This window comes from Spea bombifrons, chromosome 8 (assembly GCF_027358695.1).
Source record: "Spea bombifrons isolate aSpeBom1 chromosome 8, aSpeBom1.2.pri, whole genome shotgun sequence".
Lineage (NCBI taxonomy): Eukaryota > Metazoa > Chordata > Amphibia > Anura > Pelobatidae > Spea > Spea bombifrons.
Genome location: NC_071094.1, coordinates 19827779 through 19848150, shown reverse-complemented (window position 1 = coordinate 19848150; position 20372 = coordinate 19827779). Strand labels below are relative to the sequence as shown.

Below are 20372 nucleotides of genomic sequence, written 5' to 3'. Positions count from 1 at the left end.
ATAAAAGTGAGCAAAATTGGGGTTTTCAGCATTTTTTTAAATATAAAATAAGATGATATGATCAAAAATATCTGAAGAAAGCCCTTGTCCTGAAAAAAACAATATATAACTTGTGTGGGTACACTAATGGATGAGGACAAAATTACCGCTAAACAGGAGCACGGCAAAAGTGTTAAAACTGCCTTGGTCACAAAGGGTACAAAAAAATAAAAAAACCCAGCTTGGTCCTTAAGGGGTTAATGCGCATACAAATGTAAACAAGAGGGTGATACTAAAAAAAGCCACTTATTTAAGTAAATACATTATCGCAGTACCAATAATCTTCCTAGTGTCCAATATCCATTTCTAGCATTAAAGCAAAAATCCTTGATGTAAATCAGTCCACGGTATAAACAGAGACAGTTTAGCACTGATGATACTCAACTGGAGTATTGTAGTAAATGTGGGCACTGGGCAACATATTTTGTTCCCAAATTAAAAATTCCCCCCGAATTTACAGCCAAACCGAATGGGCAGCGAACAAAATTTGTTGCCTGAAAAACCGAAAAAATTAGTCCAAATCATTTTTGGCCCATTTGCACGTGTCTAATCTCTAGTACACTTAACCACATTCTGGTAGTTGCAATCAAACAGATGTATCTATGATTACGCAGTAAGTAACTATAGTGTATAAACTCTGGCAGTGTACTGTTTTATTAGTTTTGGAATTTTTTTATTAAACCAAACTTTCTTGAAAATTATGGCTTTTTTAAAAAAAAGCTTATTTTAAACAGCAAGTGGGAACCTTAAGGTAAAAAGGAATAGTTTCATTTAATCATGTGTCTACTCCAAAAATCGTACTCACTTACTGTAATCTCATTCTGATGCAGGACTGATATCAAGGCTGAAATACCCCGTGTGTTCAGTGAAAAGAAGTGCACCCTCTGTTGCAGGGCTTGGATATGGTAAGAAAGAAGTGAAAATTCTTGCAATAATCAAAAGAGGCCACTGGAACTAGACAGTAGGAGATAACAGATAGGACAGTTGTGGATGGGGAAGTTTTAAAAGATGTACTGATTTGCACATTTTTCCTATTTCAAAGGATCATGGGAGATTGACCCCAAGGATCTGACTTTCTTGAAGGAGCTAGGGGATGGGCAATTTGGTGTGGTTAAGTATGGGAAATGGAGAGGCCAACATGAAGTGGCTATAAAGATGATCAAGGAAGGTTCCATGTCTGAAGATGAATTCATTGAAGAGGCAAAATGCATGATGTGAGTTTCACTCCTTGTTGCACTGAAACCCTATGCAAACAGATAAGGAAAGCTCTCTCTCTCTCTCTCTCTCTCTCTCTCTCTCTCTCTCTCTCTCTCTCTCTCTCTCTCTCTCTCTCTCTCTCTCTCTCGTATACACATATAATCCTTGCTTATCTGTAGAGGTAAAATAATGCACAGTTACATGGTCAATTGTCATTTACTTATTAATTATGCTCATCCTGAGATATTATAAGAAGTTTAATTTTAGAAAAGATCTTTTCTGTATAGACATATCTTGCATTGCAATTGTTGTTTGAGCATGTTGTGAAGCAAAAAACTAGATTAATTTCATGCAGAGTTTCATAATTGAAGGGCCTGCCATAGCCAACTCTATAAATGTAGGAAATCAATTGACTTACTATTTAATGTATTTGCAGGTAGCGATAAATGTATATACTGTATTTGATCAAGAATAATCTAACTTTGATCAGTTTTACTGGTTATGCAAATATCCCACTACATATTCTAATTCTGAAATCACTTCTAATGGTTTACTAACTGTTTACATAACCCTTATTTAACAGATTAAATTGTTCATTCTACAATACCATTTTGTACTACTGATAATTTTCTAAACACATTTTTTATACTTGCAATGGCTTTGCACACACGTATTCTAGTTATATTGCTTCTGTGTGCTTTGATATATCATTCTTGTTTGTTATGCTTTCTGATCCTCAGGAAACTGTCTCATCCGAACCTTGTTCAGTTGTATGGTGTTTGCACTAAACAGCGGCCAATTTTTATCATTACCGAATATTTGTCAAATGGCAGTCTCCTTTCATACTTGAAGGAGTTGCGTGGAAAGGTAGCCCAAGGAGACTTGCTTTCAATGTGTAATGATGTATGTGCAGCAATGATGTATCTTGAATCAAAGCAGTTTTTGCACCGTGATCTGGTAAGGAGATCCAAAATTTCACAGTTCCATATTAGCTCTTTTGCTAAGCAGTCTGTTCATATTGTAATTGTTCTCGTAGAATGATAACATATTACACAGAATCCAGCAGTACCTGATCTGGATATTATTCCATTATGGAAATAACATAATACATAGTAGCAAATAATCCTGCACAGTCTATAATTGCTCATTACCTGCATGTAATCTCACCATTGTATGTGTTTACTTCCATAATCTTATGCTTTCATTCAGGCTGCCAGGAACTGCTTAGTAGCTGAAGATGGGACAGTAAAGGTTTCAGATTTTGGGCTTTCAAGGTATGAACCTCATCATAATCTGTTTTGGCTTTTGGTAATTTTTAAAAAAAATATCTGCTGTACCTTTTTTGTGTCAAATGAGATAACAACCGAAAGCAGGGGGAAAGATAGGTAGCCTGGGAAAGAGTGTTTCAGAGGATAGGGGTAATCCTTGAGAAATCTTGCAGGCATGCATGAGAGGATGGATTTAGATCATTTCATGAGCGTAGAGACTACTTAGGAGTGTATTTAGAGATGAGGGATGAGATTTATGTATAGGAACCGCTATAAGGGGCTTTGAAAGTAAGATTGTCAGGATAGTCAGGATTGTGAAATGAACCCTGAAGTGCACAGGAACCCAATGAAGAGACTGACAGTGTTAGTAAAGCAATGGGAGAGGAAGATAAGTCTGGCAGCAGCATTCATGGTGGATTGACAGGGTTACAATAGTCAAGGCGTGAGATACTGTGGACATGTGGGGCAATGTTTTTAAGATGGAGACAGCAGTATTTTGAATAAGACTGAATCTAAGGGGTGAAAAAAAGGTCAGAGTCAAGGGTGACACAAAGGCAGTGAGCGTGAGGGGACGGGGAGATAATTGCACTATTGATATTAAAGGAAACTGATTAGGGAATGTTAGCATTGGAGGAAGGGGATTATGAGGAGTTTGGTTTTGGAAATATTGAGTTTTAGGAAACGTGCAGACATCCAGGTAGAGATAGATGCAAGGCAGTAAATTACATGATCTAAGACAGAGGGAAAGAGGTCAATAGAGGATAGGTAGATCTGGATGTCATCAGCATACAGGTGGTATTGAAAGCCATGGATGATATTAGTTTGCCAAGTGAGGTAATATAAAGTGAGATCAGCAGAGGTCCTAGAACTGAACATTGGGGTGAGAGAAGAAGGGGATATGAAGAATGACTGGAAAAGCAGATGCTTAATGTGTAAAAAGGATGGGAACCAGGAAAGAGGAGTGTCAGAGGTACCAAGATTGTGATGGATTTGATGAAGAAGAAGGTGGTCCATAGTGTCAAAAGCAGCAAAAATATCCAAAAGTTTTAGCAAAGAGTAGTGACCCTTGGAGTTAGCAATGAGTAAATCATGGGTCACTTTAGTAAGAGCAGTCTCAATAGAATGTTTACAATGGAATACAGATTGATAATTGTCATGCATAGAGTTGAGGAACTTGGTTAGTCAGTTGTACACAAGCCATTCAAAATGTTTGTAACCGTTAGGAAGTAGAGAGTAGGGAGGTAGTTTGAAAAATTGGTGGAGTCCAGCCACATTGGTAAAGGGCTTTATGGTAGTATGCTTGAAGGGTTAGAAGGATCCACTGGAGAGGGGGGGGATTGAACATATGAGTTAGTATAGGGTCAAGAGTGGATGAGAGAGACTGGGTAAGATGAGAGGGTGTAGAATCAAGGGGACATGTAATTAGACAAGAGAGAAATAGAAGAGGATAAACTTAATTTTCAGTGCCCAGAGAGAAGTGGTGGAGCAGAGCTCAAGGGAGGGAGACTGCAAATATTATGATTTGGTGACAAAGTCAGAGTCAGTAAGGCTAGTAGTAGGAGTAGTTGTGACAAAGTGAAAAATGGGTTTAAAAGTACAGAAAATGGATTTAGGGTTGTAACAAAGCATGAGGCAAAAACTAGACCTAAAGGGTTAATCAAGCTGCCTGTGTTCATTCCTGCAGACTATTTAGTATTGAGGGCTAGTGGTCACTCTGCATCCGAAACATGTAGTGTCCATAAGAAGCCCCTCGGGACTCTCTACTTCCTCTTATTTTATGTCATGAACAGGAAGCACAAACTCCTAACAAGTAACCAGAACCACAACAGTCCAAGAACCGGAGGACAGAACTTTAATCTGATTCCAGCGGGTATCCAGATAAAATAAGGCTATCCATTAAAACACAAAATCACACATGAATAAATTCATATAAAACAACAGAGAAAAAATATATATAGCGGAATTTATATAAATAAAGGGTGAGAAGTGAGAAGGGAAATATTCACCTCCTGTCTATAATAAAATTTAGATTATCTCTTCACCATGGTTCACCCAATTTTATGTCAAGACAGGAAGCTTCATATTTGCAATTTTAAAGCTACCCCACCAATGCAAAAGCAGCATGAGTCCGAGGATGATGATAAAACCTGTGAAAAGTTGATTCCCTGGACCAATCCGCAGCGGAAAGAATATCCGAAATGAAACCACCCAAATCAAGAGCCGGCGAAGTCGCCGCCCGGAGACACCGAACGCATGCCCGTCGTGGCTGAGAGATAACTACGGCAACAGCGCGCCACACACAACCTAGGGCGCTCGGGAAAATAAGGGTATGACACATTTAGTCCTACGAGAAATAGAGACAGTTATGCCCTCAGGAGAAAAGGTAAATGAATCTGTGCCGAAAGCCTTAATATCAGACACCCTCCAAAAGGAAATCAAGCAGAGCAAGAGAGCCAGCTTTGCCGAAAGCTGATGAAGAGATACGGAGTCATTATCCAGCCATGACTTCACAAATGAAAAACAAAGGAAACTTCCCAGAAAGATGAGTACCTCGTAGAGGGGGGTCTAGAGACCCAGATCCCGCGCAGAAGACAGAAGATGGTTGGATCTCTCCCAACACTCACACCTGAAACGGGAACATGAGCAGCTGAAATGGCCGAGCGAGCCACACTGAAACAAAGTGCTCTCCCCAAACACTGACCGGCACCTCTGAAATTGTGCATGAATAAAGTACGGTACAACTTGCCTAATGAAAAAAAATCAGTACCTTCACTACAGGCGCTGTAAAGGGATCACTGCGTCGTTCTACGCACCAGCTATCCCAGGACCCTCACGCCTGCAGGTAGGAAGTTCTAGTGCCTGGAGCCCAGTAGTCCCAGAGCAGGTCTTGAGTCTCAGATGAAACCATCCAAGCCACCAACAATAGCTGACTGAGAAGGATCAACAGATGTGGGTTGCACTCTGGATCCAAAAGTAGATCCTAATCTGGAGGCAGCAACAGCAGGACGGCACATGACATCTCCAAAAGAATGGGAAACCATAGCGGAGTCCTCCACAGCGGGGTAATCAACAGGATCGTGACCCATTGACTGTGAACTTGATGGAGAGTCTGGAGTATTACCGAAAATGGGGGGAAAGCATATGCCCCCAAGGTTGGCCACGTCTGAAGAAACGCATCCACCGCCAGAGACAGCCGGTCTAGGAACCAGCTGAAGAAATTAATCACCTGGCGTTTTAGACAGGAAGTGAACCCCGAGCTAGATCTAGGGCGCGGAAGACGTCAGGTTGCAAGTGCCAGAAATGCCTGAAAAACCAGTCCGCAACCAGGTTCTCATTCCCCGGGATGTATTCCATCCTGATGAAGAGGTGGTGATCCAGGTAATATTGGTAAGGAGCTTTGATCTTGATCCGCCCAGAAGATTGATGTATCGGATGGCCGACACATTGTCCATCCTGAACACTAGGGAACAGTGCGACATGTTTTTGGTGAAGCTGTGGATGGCAAAAGACCTGGCTATTAGCTCCAAATAATTGATGTGGAAACTCTTCTTCTCCTCCATCCAGAGGCCACCCGTGGCCGAAACCTCGCAGGATGCTCAACCAACCCAGGAGGCTGGCGTCTGATTCCAGGTAGAAATCTGGGGTGTGCCCATATGGTGTAGCCACCATCGCAATTCCAGAAGCACCTCATCGGTCAGCCGAATGACCTGGTAGTAAGAGCCTGAGTGATGGAGATAGGACGCCTTTAGACGTTGTATAGCCCGATAATGAAGGGGACCTGGAAAAATAGCCTGTATGGAAGCCAAGAGTTGGCCTATCATATGCACCAGATCCCTCAGAGACACGCATGAACACTACAGGAGACCCTGAATGATTGAGTCAGGGTCAGTTCTGATTTCTTCTCGTTGATTACAAAGTCCAACCATTGGAACCACTGAACCTTAAGAATGGTGTCCCTGTAGAGGGTACTCTGATCCTGAGGCATCAAGAGAATGTCGTCCAGATAAACTATGGACTGTACCCCACGTCCACGCAGGAACTCCATGACAGGTTTCAGGAGCTTGGTGAAGCACCATGGGGAGGAACTCAGACCAAAGGGAATTGCCACAGCTCGCCCTTCCACCAAAACTGCAGGAATCTCCTGTTGTGCATCTGCATCTCCTGTGTGAATCTGCACTGTCAGGTGTGCATCCTTCAAATCCTCGTAAACCAGTCCCCTTCTTTCATCAGGTCTCGTAAAAGCTGAATGCCTTCCATTTTGAAATGCCGATAGGTAATGAAGGAATTGAGCGCACAAATATTTATAACAGGATGAAACTCCACAGTCTTTACAAGAAAGATATTGCTGATGAAAACCAGCGCACCTACCGCACGCTCGATCACACACTTGTCCCGCAGGGATACCAGTTGAATGCACCAGCGCTAGAGCATCCCCCACCATACAGATAGGGCGAGGAAGACGAGGCTGACACGGATGGAAAGTGAAAGCCTTGAACACAGTCCTGAGGGGCTTCTTATGGACATGTTTCTGATCGGTTGTTTGTTTGTTTTTTCTGATAATAACCATTTCTTTGCTGCTGGAGGTTTAAGTAAAGAAGATAATACAAATATGAAGCCTCCTGTCGACATAAAATGTGTTCTCTGTCTTACCCCCTCCCCTTTTCGTTAATGCCCTTTTATTGCCTTTGTCTCTTTTTAAATCCCTCTGTTACTTGAATAAAGTGTGTGTTTTCCCTGTTGTGTGTTTGGTGGTATGGAGATTGTTCCCGGAGCACCAGACCGGCTACCCATGTTGTAACTAGGTACTAGCAAGAAGAAGATGGCAACAACGACCAGGGATAGAGTGGTGACCCTGGTTCCTGTTACACTGGTGGCAAGTGGTGGGATCTAGTGCTTCCTCATACCACCACGTGGGACACAGATAGAAGCAGGATGGCCGTTTATAAAGAAAGAAGCGCTGTATTTGTCCAAAGACTGAGGAATCACCAAATCCTGATCCACTAGATGTTAACAGGGTGGCTAATTTTGCCATTAAGCAAGTGTCATTGGACATTTGAAGAATCTGAGGTGCAAGAGCCCCAACCCCAGTGGCAGTCAGAGGTGCAACGATATGAGGTGCCAATATACCAGCAGCAACCGGACTTGCAGGTAACAGAAGCCATTTCACAGTGACAACCACAGATTCAGGGATGCAATACGTCAGTGCCACTTCCTCAGCAGCAGCCAGAGATGCAGGGATGTGAGGCACAAGAGCACCATCCTCAGCGGCAGAGGGAAAACCAGGTATTCGTACCTGAATTGTCTCAAACCAAGCCTGACGCTTAAGCTACACGTTGAGCATCAGAAAGATGCACAGGATTCTGATAAAGTAACCTTTCATTCAGATCTGCAAGAGGAGACATACATATGGGATACTTGAGCCTCATCTTTAGCCTCAGGAAGGTCCACATGGATGTGAGGTACAAGAGCCTTATCTCCTTTTTCAGATGCAACCCATAAGACACAGTTGCCTCATTCCAAGCCACAGACAAAGACATGCAGCCGAAAAGGTGTACAGGATTGCAAGGAGCTAAAGCCTAATCTGTAGATTTAGATGGAGGAATACATGGAGCAGGTTCCTGAGACCTAATGGCTGCTCCATACTAAAGTATGTGTCATCAGTGAACCACAGCTTCAAAGATATGTACAAGGTCATGGGTGTAGGGTGGAAAAGCCTCTTGCACATAGACTGTGTGTCATCAATAAGGGTGCCAAACGAGATGCTTGTCTTAGTAATGGAACTGCAACCGAGTGGCCCTTACATGAGCACAAACAATGGACTACATCCACTAAACTCAAAAGTTTGTTAATGATCTGTCCAGCTAAAGGGCAGGTAACCACTTCAGTCCCTCCACAGTGGGAAACAGAGTTACCTGGCAAGGCAACTCTGTTTCCAAATGTACTAGAAGGGGGGTGGTGATGTAGCAATGTAAGAGTCAGCCACAGGACCTAAGGGGTTAATCAAGATACTTGTGTTCTTTCCTGCAGAGTATCTAATTACAAGTTAGAGGGCTAGTGGTCACTCTGCATAATCCTCCCTAACTGGTCCCTTTCCTGGTATATCCCTTAATGCAGTTGTGTCTTAAAATTGGTTCCCTAGTTTGTCCCTAGAGTTGTGTTTTAATTTGTTCGTTAGTCCCTGTTTAGAAACCCAATGAAAATGCTTATCTATGTTAATATTCTTTTATTGCTTTTGACTGCTCTTCATCCCTATGCTACATGAATAAAGTGTGTGTTTTCCCTGCTTCTGGACTGGTGTACTTTGCTGTGTGTTTGGTGGTATGGAGATTTTTCCCAGAGGAGCATACTTACTCTGAGGACCCATCTTCTAGCCACATACTAGCAAGAGGAAGACAGCAACAATGACCAGGGAAAGAGTGATGACCCTGGTTCCCATTACACTGGTGACAAGTGGTGGGATCTAGTGCTTCTTCATAGATTATCCATACCACCACATAAGACAAAGATAGAAGCAGGATAGCAGTTTTGTGTTACCCTGGTTCCTGTTACAAAGGTTATATATATATATATATATATATATATATATATATATATATATACATACACTGCTTGTACACTGCATACAAATATATATATATATATATATATATATATATATATATATATATATATATATATATATATATATATACATTGTTTTCCCTGCATGCTGTTATTATCTTTACTGAGCTATCTAATATTTAATCCATCGCCCATTATCAATTAGTTAATGGGAGGCATAGATTATAGTGTGTATAACAAAAGTTAGATATGGATTATTTCATATAAAACATAAACTACTATCCTCAACTAGCAACTGGAAATTATAACTGGAGCTTCATTTACCCTCATAGTACCTAGCAACATTGGTCATTTTATGCTGCTACAATTCCTCTGAAGGGCTACAAAATTCACTAATCAAATGTACCAAGGCCAACCTGAAATGTGGCTTTTATTTATTTATTTGAAGATATGTCTTAGATGATGAGTACACCAGCTCTTTGGGTTCCAAATTTCCTGTTCGTTGGTCACCACCTGAAGTTCTGCTTTACAGCAAATTCAGCAGTAAATCTGATGTGTGGGCATTTGGTAAGTAACATCTACCCAGGAAGGTATGCTTTGAATTTTATTTTAGCTTTTTTGGTTCTCACTGTCCTTTCTTCGTTCTTTTGCTTATTTTGCATTAGATCAGGCACAATTTATTTATGACTGTCACCCGGTCCTTATATCATGTTTTAGTAAATGTATTGATTCTCTGTATTCTCTGTGTATTCCCCTATGTTTGGTATCCACATTATCTCATTCTTTCAGTATTTTATCACTTTCTAAGTATTTTCTTTTACCTGAGTATCTAATTCTTTTAGGTTTTACTCGATCCAACATCCCATTCACATCCAATAACCTATTGATGCTTAAAAACCAATTTCAACAATTTAATGTTTACATGATTAAAAAAATTGTATTATCGTATATTTTTCCAGGGCATATAAAATTTGAGTGTTACTTACCTGTACATTTATAATGCTGTGGTGTAATACGTGAAGTGTACTATAGTAAAGCACATCTTGTGCTATTATAGACACTGCTAGGCAGCTTGTTACATTTGCTTGTTCGCAACATGTTAAAATAATGTATATGCTAAAAAAAATGTCTAACGTGATTATGCTAGCATATTTAGACATGGGCCTTAAGGTACTGTATCTGAAGGAACATTGATAAGTTTTAAGCAAACAAATATAGGTTTCAGATAAAAAGCCTTGCCCCCAACTCTAACCACATCCACAAAACACACTTCTTTGCCCATTTGAAATGATGTTGAGTTTAATCATGGAATACAAGGGGGTGCTGCCCTAGAATCAGGCCTTATCCACCCAAATATTTAAAAATCATTTTGGTATTTTCTCCAAAGTGAGTGCTGTTTATGTGAAAATTCTGTTTTTTTAAATTTTACACTTTGCCCATACCATCAAGTTCAATGGGAACAATTCTGGGGTAAGGCGAATGTGCAATTGTTATAGCAACCAGTGGAATTACCTGCTGTCCACTACATTTTGTTCACTTTGCAGTATACATAAATATTAAAATTAAGCATGTTGATATGGATATCCAGGGCCGACGTGGTGTACAGGTCTAAGGAGCAGTGTGTTCGATGTATCTTCCATGAAACTAACTTATAGTGTCAACTAGGTATCCTGATGTGGGAAGTGTTCACATTTGGAAAAATGCCATACGAAAGATACAGTAACAGCGAGATTGTGGATCAGATAATGAAAGGCGTTCGTCTATACAGACCTCAACTAGCAACCGAAAGAGTATACAGTGTCATGTCCAGCTGCTGGGCAGAGGTGAGATACATACGCACTTACATACATTAATAGTATCCCTCACACTGCAGGATCCTTTAGTCCCACAATGCAACATGCTACGGTTATTGCCACTCTCAGTCTGCAGTTAAATTCCTGTCGCACATTTAAACAAATTAGTTTAATTTCACATGACTTCATTATGCCTATACATACACTGTAAAGCTGTCGATGTTTGTGTTCTGTGCTGTCTCAGCATACCCTATAATGAAATGTACGATTAGTATACGAATATACTTTTCCGAGCCTCACATTTTTTCTTCCTGCAATGCCTCTAAAAACATTGCACTTTGGGCTTGTATTTTGTCTGCGTGATATGAAATCAAGTCTTGACCACACTTGCAACAGCCAAAAATAGCTAAATAGGAAATCCATAAATAAATTTCTATCTGCAACAAATACAACCAGGTACACAATGGTATAGTTTAATAATGGCGGTTTTTCATTTCCCTTCGTTTTCATACCTTCACAGAAAGCTGATGACAGACCCGCCTTCCGAGTTCTACATTCTGCCATAATAGAAGTTATGGAGGATTTGTGAAAAACAAGTAAAATAAATTGCATTTGTATATTTATGTTGTAATTAATGGTGGACAGTGCTAGATTTAAGGGTTTTTCAAGTTAAGTTGTGGTACATGAACAAAAATCTGAAATTTTAGACGTGTTTTTAAATAAAGATGAAAACTGTCTCTCTAATGAATTAAAATAAAGGTAATTAAGAAAATATTTTCTGTATGAATTCTTGCTTTTAACATAACTACTTCCTTGGTGACTATAACTGCATATTGGTTTTATTACTAGAGTACAACAGAATACTCCCTAATTGCATAGTACATAGTATTCTGTTGTAAAAATTGTCTTATCGAGGTTGTGACAGAACCCTCCATCAATGGGGCCCCTGGAGAGGCGTGAGAGCCAGCCTCCTCCCCACTGACTATGGGCCCAGGCCTTGTAGAGACTTCTGTGTGTGGACATGGGGGGTCAGTTTCTACTGATTTCCCCCATGTTTTACTACTCAGAGTCTCAAAACTGTAAGGCAACTGGACATCCTGTTGTAGGAAGAAGGCTGATTGTCTTTGCATTGTTGATTGTATAGGTGTGAAGTGTTTCCCCTGTTATTGTGTGAATAAGCCCTAAGGTATGATTAGGTATCACTGCTGCATACCTAATTATCAATTACACAACAGGTAGCTGTTAATCCTGTGAGCTCCTGTTATCGCCATTGTCTGTCTCAAGCCAATTATATGTCTACCATCATTCCATGTCTACGTCCCCAACTAATGTAATTATTTATGTCTCATGTCATTCTGTCTTGCCCCCGGATATTGTGTTGTAGGATTTGATCTAATTACTTCCTTCCTGACATGGTAATTAGATCATGTGATATTTGCCCTTTTCTTACTTGTGTGTATATAGCTCTGTATTTGGTTTTAATAAAGGAGTCCTGTTTTCACCTCAACATGAGTGTTGCCTGATGCTTGGGGATGCTTGGGGTGGGCTGCTATGATTGTTCTTTATTGTCCTTTTCAGGACAATAGCCACGCTGTGTAGCTAAGCTTCGGATAGCCACAGTGCCAACGCAGCTCCAGTGCAGCGACGTCCCCCCTTCTATCTACAACGCTGGCTCTGTCTGGCGCTGAAGGGGTTAATTGTTGGTGTCCCGGCAGGAGGAAGCAACGATTGGCGGGAGTACCTAGTCGAGGTACAGGTCGGTCCCGTCACAGACGTAATCAATACACAGTATGAAAAGGTTGCTATTCAAATTTCAGCGTGTTTCTTAAATTTATGTTTTTATTCTTAGTAAAGGTGATTCATAAAAAGTGTCTGGTAACTTAGTTCCAGACTAAGTTCAGTACTTTGTGTAATGGATATATTAACTTAAATAAAAACTAAAATTAAAAGAACAATAAAAACTAAATAACCAAACATTCCATAGAATAAAATACAATCCACAAAACTGGATAAAACATGCCATGGTCTTTTATTTAATATAAACTCAAAAGTACAAACGTTTGTAGCTTGAAAATAAACCAAAATATACAATATATTAAGTTTTTACCCCAGCCATCTGCCCTGTAAGTCAGACGGCCAAGTAACTAATCATTAGTTCACCCCATTTTCTGATGAGGCAACTTTAACCCCAATAAAAGGGACAAGCTAGTCACGAGACATAGATAGGCAAAAAATTGTGCGAGTGCCACAAAGAAGATTCTGATTACCTGTTTTTTAATAACCCTTTTGCAGCCCTGTGGTATTGGTATCATGGCTTCTTAACAAAATTCCTGGCTGAATTGCATTAAACAAATATGCAGCTTTAACCATACAGACCTGCCCACAATCCATGGATATTAACTTCTTCCCTCAAACCACATCTTGCACTTGCAAATCTGAACCACCTACATTGCTGGCTATTACTAGTTCGCCAATTCTAAAAATACCAAAGAAATCCACAATAAAAGCACTCAAATAGAAAACACTAAAATTCATTCCAACAGACTATAATATATACCTTGTAGCACTTCAAAAGGTACCTAACTTATGCTTAACACTACCATAATCTTTTAGATATTGCTTAATCAAAAAATTCTTAAATAATGGTTGCCTCCCTGATAACTTCAAGAAAAATTATACCACTAACAAACACTTATCTATTCTTCTCATAAAGCAAGACCATGACTTCCAGCACTTAGCATTTACCTCCCGTTTGTCTCTGGATAATGATTTGGCAATTCATTCACTTAACTGGGTGAAGTTAACTCCCAAAGGATCTGAGGAACTGCCAATCCTTCTTTCCTTACCTGAGGAGCCAGCATCCTGAAAAGCTTAAAATCAAAGTGTGATGGGGCATCAGCAACTAGATTAACGTATTGATCACCTAAACTACGCCCATTATCTTAATTCAATAACAACCTTTTGCAAGCCCATAAATCTCCCCATAATTCAAGTGTAACCACCACTTGTCATGCCTACCTTGTCCGCTGGGGTCCCGTGTCGTCCTGCCGCTGGTGGGCAGTCCCTTCGCAATAACAAGGCAGGACTCATAGTGAAGCAAAACAGGGACTCTTTATTTGGGAAACACATGGGCTTATATACAGTCCAACACAGGAAAAAGGTCATAAACCATGTCCACTTAACCTCGCCCTGCCCAGACAGTCCGGTTCCACTTAGGCCACTGAGCCCCGCAATGTCCGTACAGCTTTCAACCATTGTTTTCGGGGTGATCCCGAAGGAGCAGTGGCGATCCTGGGGTACCAATGGATAGCTTGGAGCCCTGAGGATATCCTATCCAAAAAGCGACTTGATCGGTCGCAGGGACCCCAAGCATCAGCAGTTCAAAGTTCCGCCAGTACAAGCTGCGAGGTAGCCGAGCGTGGGTTCCGTAACCGTGCTGGCTAACCCCCACTCTCCTGGAAGTCCCGTCGGCCCGGAATCTATAAGCGGCTCACTCCCCGGACCACCCCTGGGTATCTCCATATGATAGTGCTGTGGTCGGGCCGATGGTGTCCGGGCTATACAGGGTTAAAAGTCTGGGGGCAGGACATGTGGCACATGGATAGGGTAGTACATGAAGGAGAACACAGTATACACAAATAAACACCACATATATGGGGAAAGTACATAAATCACCAATACTAAATATACCCACACATTTTAACTCCGGATGGTCACAACCGCTACTACAGACAGCACCGATTAACCCCGGGCCATCACAATATTTTTGAGTGTCCCAAAACATTAAAAAAGAAAACCACTACCCCAAAAACCCCTTTAAGCCAGTAGTATTAAAAACATATAGGGTACTATGTGAAGAATACTTGTGGCCCTCTTGAACATAAAATTGGGGGGGGCACCAGAAGATCTGTGATTTTGCGCAACGATAACCTAATTTTCCGGAACTTCTGGGAAGCTTTGCCATTTTGGTGGAAGTTCGCCGGGAGGTTAATTATTAGGAAGTTATGTCTGCTGAGATGTGGAAGAAGGAAGAGAAGATTGAGAAGAAGGAAGAGTTAAAGGCGAACAAGATAGAAGAACAAGATGCAGAGCAAGAACATCGAGACATGGAAGCAGAGCTGCATGACCCAGAAATGGAAGTGGTTGGCAGAGAAAGTAGGGAGACATTCAGAGAGTTTGAGTGAGAGTGAACAAAAATGAGAGTCCGAGAGAGAGTCTGACAGACAAATGGGCCCTGATTTTCATCTGAAAGGAATGGGCGTGAAAAGCAGAATTTGTTGTCCAATAATGGGTCAAAAAAACGATAAATTTGTCTGAATCGTTGACCCATTTGTACATGTATGTTATACATATAAAATATAAAAAAAAAAAATATATATATATATACAATATAATGTTTCCCTTGGAGAGCAAATGTATATTTTCTCTATTCTCTATTTTATCTTAGCCAAATCCTATTAATTGAAGAACATTAAGGTATACAAGTTAGCATCATCTATGTTAAAGCTTGTCATTATCACACAGAAACAAGTCTCTGATGCATGACTACTATTTGACTGTGTGCCAGGTACACTACAACCTGGGGAGGGGGCAGATCCCCTATAACTGCAATATTTCTAGGTATCTTGAGCATAGGTATCTGCATTTTAGATTGTATTTTGTGTGCTCATTTGTAGGAGTTACTATGTAAGAGTCAAATCAAACTCGTAAAATAGGTACACATTACAGACTCACGCTGTAGCCCACTTACAAATCACGGACACATTTCTACAGCTTTATCTCCATCTACTGGATAATACTAACAAATCCCATCAACATCGTCATGCTACATATTTAACGGTGGCTGGATATATATATATATATATTTAAAACCGGTATGTATATATATATATATATATATAACCGGTGTGTGTGTATATATATATATATATATATATATATATATACCGGTTTTAACGTTCTTGGTTGGATATAATAATCTGACGAACCCTTAACAAAAGCGGGATTTGATCACGATAAATATTGAGGCATTATCTATGGAAATCAGGCCACAACTAAAATTACTTCCCATAACAAAAATATTTCCTTTATTGATACACTTTCGTACAAAGTAGAACACCGTCCACTGCTTATTTAACATTACATTTACATTATGCTAATATCACCTTTACTATTACGAAACGGGAATTACAGGATACGTTAATTATTGCAAGTTCCACAGACATCGCAATATAGTGTCTAATATGTAGGTTCGCGTAGCCTTATGTATTATACGTTTCATAATAACACGGAGCAGCAAGATGGCGATACTGTGACCAATAGAAACGCAGCGATTGTTGTATGTGATCAGCTTCTGGTTCCGGGACAGAGTGAAGGTCACGGTGCCGGGCGGTGCATGGATGATGGAGGCTGTGGGAGATCCTGAGCTACAGAGATTTATTGAAGCAGAGACTCAAAAACAACGATTCCAGGGCCTTGTACATCAACTGACCGAGCTCTGCTGGGTATATGTCGATATATTATATACACTTATACGTTATAGTTGTCCGTGCTGAGGCTTTATAATTGGTTAATCATATGCCGGATTACTGTATCTCTACAGAGAAGAAAGGCATGCCACTGTGGCAACTGAGAGTCATGACTGAAGGGTCTTAGAGACCCAGTCCGACAATTGGTCAAGGTCCAGCTCAGTGTATTGAGTCTCCACAGTGTCAGCTATCATAGTGTATTGGGGGTTTCTTTCGGTTGTGATAATTTGAAAGAAATCCGTTAAAGGGACGCTCTAGCCCCCTTGCAAATGCATGCAAATAACTGGCAATGTTCAACCTAGGTCGCAGGCATACCTCTATCATGGTAATTATACAATTTAGGCAAAAACCTATTTGGCACTTAAACAAGATAATGATACACAAAAAGCCCATAGGATCAGCACCCAATCCAGTGTGCATGTTTTGAAGTTTGTTGGAAATAACCACATTAGTTATTGTAATATGAATAACTGTTTATTAAACTAGTGTTTAATTGTACATATGGTTACCGAATTCATTTCTGATTCTACAGCTTCCAGTCACATCACTATCAATACTCCACCTTTTGCCACTGAAATATTGAGAAGTTAAGACCAACTATTAAAATACAGTTTTGTGGGTTTTTTGTTAACAAAAAACTACAATGCCGTGCAGCCCCCCCCTTTTTTATCATATAGAGCAGCCTAGAAAGTTTTGTGACTACAAATTCAGGATAATTAAAAATGAAATAGTTCTATTTATTCTAGGGATACACCAAAATGAAAATTCTGGACCAAAACACTCACTTAGCCAAAACCGAAAATGACCCCCCACCTTTAAAAATAATAAAAACTCACTTTTAATAAAAGTAGGTAACAGACCACAATTGGACAAAAAAAAAGCAAATGACTTGGCATGACAGGAGTGTGATTGTTAACAGCAATCACACTCCTATCATACCCAGGCAACGAGTAATTGCTGGTACCTAGGCATGATGGGACTGTGCTTGCTGTGATTGCTGTTAGCATGTACTGGCTGACTTGGCATGATAGGAGTGTGATTGCTAACAGCAATCAAAGTCCCATCATGCCTAGGTTCCAGCACTTACACATCCATGCTATCACACACTCATTCATTCATTCATATACTCATTCATTCACAGATTCAGTCCCTCAATCACGCATACTCATTCAAACACCCTCCCCACTCCCTTGCCTGCACTGCAGCTCCTCGATGCCGCTCACAGACTTCAGCAGGGGGCGCGGCCTCCCTCTGCGTTCTCTGGTACAGCACAGAGGAAGCAGGACTGGAGCAGAGTCATGTGATGTCACGTGAACTCTGCTGGGTTCCGCTTCCTCTTTGCAGTACAAAAGACCCTCTCACTGGTACGTACCTCGAGATGTAACAGGGCTCGAGGTATGGCCCGCGTAAGATCTGTTGCCTTGGCTGCCGATCTCGCGCATGTTGGACGCCCCTGGTATAGAGTAAGCACTGACACACATTTTGCAAAAGCACGTTTGTAAACCCTTCCCTTTATGGCATTCCAGTCTGTCATGGAATAGTAGACTTTAGAAACCTTTAGCCACTGCATTAAATGAAAACTACGAGGAGAACAATATTTAGGAAACATGATGGCTCCCGGTACAGGGGACTATCTGTGAGCGACCAATGTGTTGGAAGACTTGCATGATTACAAGTAGATGCAAGATTTCCTGTAAATACTGGGTCCTGATGTTTATATGATATGCAAGGCAATGGTTGTGTGTGTACTGTCATCTACATGGGTTGCATGTACATGTGTATGATACGCTTAATAAGACGGGTTGGAATTATTCATATTTAGTGTCTGTTTTTTTCACATTTGTACCATTATATTGTGTGATGCACAGTTTGTTGGACGATACAAATGAAAATAAAGCCCAATTTATTCTTGAAAAAAATACGTACAGCTGAACCGTGAAAAAGGAGATTTGGAAAAAGTGTCAGAGCTGCCCTAAACCTTTACACTGTACCTAGCTGGAAACTCTGGTTTAGGATGCCAACTGCTACACTGGTGTCTCTGTACAAAGATCACTCTAAAATAATCCCTGTAGTAATAACCCCATATGTGTGCTTACTTTGCAATGTGTTGTGTACTATCATCTATATGGATTTTATGTGCACGTATTATCACTGCATATATTGGATACATTTATCATGGTGTGCGGGGTTGGGACTTTTAAGTAAACTATTTGGTTTTCTTTATTTTTTGGTTTTGGTGTGGCTTAAATGAAGAAATAATGGAACAGGGGTTTAAGCCTTTACAAGAATACACATTTGTTTGTATTTTGGCCTTCCTGTACATTTAATTTAAATAACTCCTAATGTTTGCCTGTCTCCCTCTTTACATAATAAATAGAACTTTAAGTAAATTGACATGTATGCCTAAAAATAAAATTAAAAAAAATGCATTTTGATTACAGGAGACACTTTTAGAGCCCCTTAACAATGAATGCACGAGTACAGACATTATGTATTCATTTAACTTGCAAAAAAATACCTTACGTAGAAGATGCAGCAGAACACCCAATCTATGGTGTCATAATGGTTTACCTTATTCACCAATACATATGCATAAAATAAGTAGAGAGGAATTAAACTCATCAGCCAGCTCTATTCATTGATTATTTCATGTGCAATGCACCTGACTAATTTACTCTTACCCTATAGGAAAAATGTATGGAGAAACCAGGACCCAAGCTGGATACCCGGAGTGAAAGTTGCTTTGTGAACTGTGTGGAAAGATTTATAGACGCCAATCAGTTCATCCTCAACCGACTGGAACAGACACAGAAATCTAGAGGGGTTTTTACAGAGAGCCTTTCTGATTGAGGAGGAGACTTATTCAGTTCATGTCGAGGCATTGTCTAGAAGGACATTGAGATTGTGATGGCCATTTCAAAGTAAAATGTTATTGGTCTGAACCAAAAGTATCACACAGTATGTGTGTGTGTATATATAATTTTATTTTCCACAGGCTTGTAGGCTTAACGTAATGCATAAAGGGGTTGCAGAAAATGCTGATGACACACTAGTAACTGGGAAGAATATTACAATAATTCAGGATTGTCAGTAATACACTAAACATGACACAGATATTCTTGTACTTCAGACTCCAGTCACACAAGCACATTGTTTTAGTGTCCTCCACTGTAGGTGGATTTGCTTCAAGCTTGATGTTTTCTTAAAGTTGAAAAATATCAATCTTTTTCTATTAATTCTACATTTTATTCTAATGGATGTCATTCACTGGTCTGGCAGAGTGAATTAATTACAGCAAGTAATGCAATGGGAAGGGAAAGGTCCTGGAATGCATGGGGCAAGAAAACTCCTAAAATGATTGTAACAAATCTGCTGACTATGCTTAAAATGCTAGGCCCAGCCAAATGAGGGAACTATTTGAACAAGGATGGCAGAACATGCAAGAACACAGGAGGTAAATACCACATAGTAAACCGGCGTTACAACGGGTGCGAGGAAGACAGAGCTCTGTGTAATGTTTTGTAGGGATAAAAACCGGTTACCTGTTGAGACAACGAATCAGAGCCGAAGCAGCCAGCCAACCGGTTCTCTGTAAACTTCATCTACAGAAAAGAGTACCTTCTCCCAAGCAACAGGGAGCCCGTTGGTGAACAGAAGTGCCGGCAGCGGAGGTTGTCTACGCGCATCGCCCAGACGTCCACGGCTGCCGGAGAGTAGGATGCCGGTCCCCTGCACTGCTGCGGGGGATCTGTATCCTAACCCTGCTGCCTTCCCGGCGCTAGACCCCGAATTTAGGCCGCACCCCCACTTTAAAGACTTAAAGTGGGGGGAAAAAGTGCGGCCTATATTCGGGCCAATACGGTAGCACATGGGGCAGAATGACCAGCTTTGGAGAAAAAATGGTTTTGAAATAGCAAAACGCTACTTGTGCTTATTGCCCAATAACTTGCAAAAAAACCATACAAACATTGGGTATTTCTAAACTC

General features: G+C 40.6%; 2 protein-coding genes and 1 long non-coding RNA gene across 3 annotated transcripts in view; all 3 read left to right on the top strand.

Moving 5' to 3' along the window:
* BTK (Bruton tyrosine kinase) overlaps positions 1-11700 on the top strand; it is a 65656-nt gene extending 53956 nt beyond the window's left edge. Inside the window, exons 12-18 of the mRNA XM_053473683.1 lie at positions 870-944; positions 1082-1253; positions 1977-2193; positions 2446-2510; positions 9514-9632; positions 10731-10888; positions 11379-11700. Of these exons, the coding sequence (XP_053329658.1) occupies positions 870-944; positions 1082-1253; positions 1977-2193; positions 2446-2510; positions 9514-9632; positions 10731-10888; positions 11379-11447 (875 nt within the window). The 3' untranslated portion in view covers positions 11448-11700. The remainder of the gene's footprint in view (positions 1-869; positions 945-1081; positions 1254-1976; positions 2194-2445; positions 2511-9513; positions 9633-10730; positions 10889-11378) is intronic.
* Positions 11701-12365, top strand: LOC128503582 (uncharacterized). The gene is made up of 2 exons (XR_008355264.1): positions 11701-11753; positions 11826-12365. It is a non-coding gene; the product is annotated as an uncharacterized LOC128503582 (long non-coding RNA).
* Positions 12366-16209: 3844 nt separating this feature from the next.
* Positions 16210-19500, top strand: TIMM8A (translocase of inner mitochondrial membrane 8A). The gene is made up of 2 exons (XM_053473700.1): positions 16210-16362; positions 19075-19500. The coding sequence occupies exons 1-2, from the start codon at positions 16258-16260 to the stop codon at positions 19234-19236; spliced, it is 267 nt and encodes an 88-aa protein (XP_053329675.1). The 5' UTR covers positions 16210-16257; the 3' UTR covers positions 19237-19500.
* Positions 19501-20372: the final 872 nt, after the last annotated feature.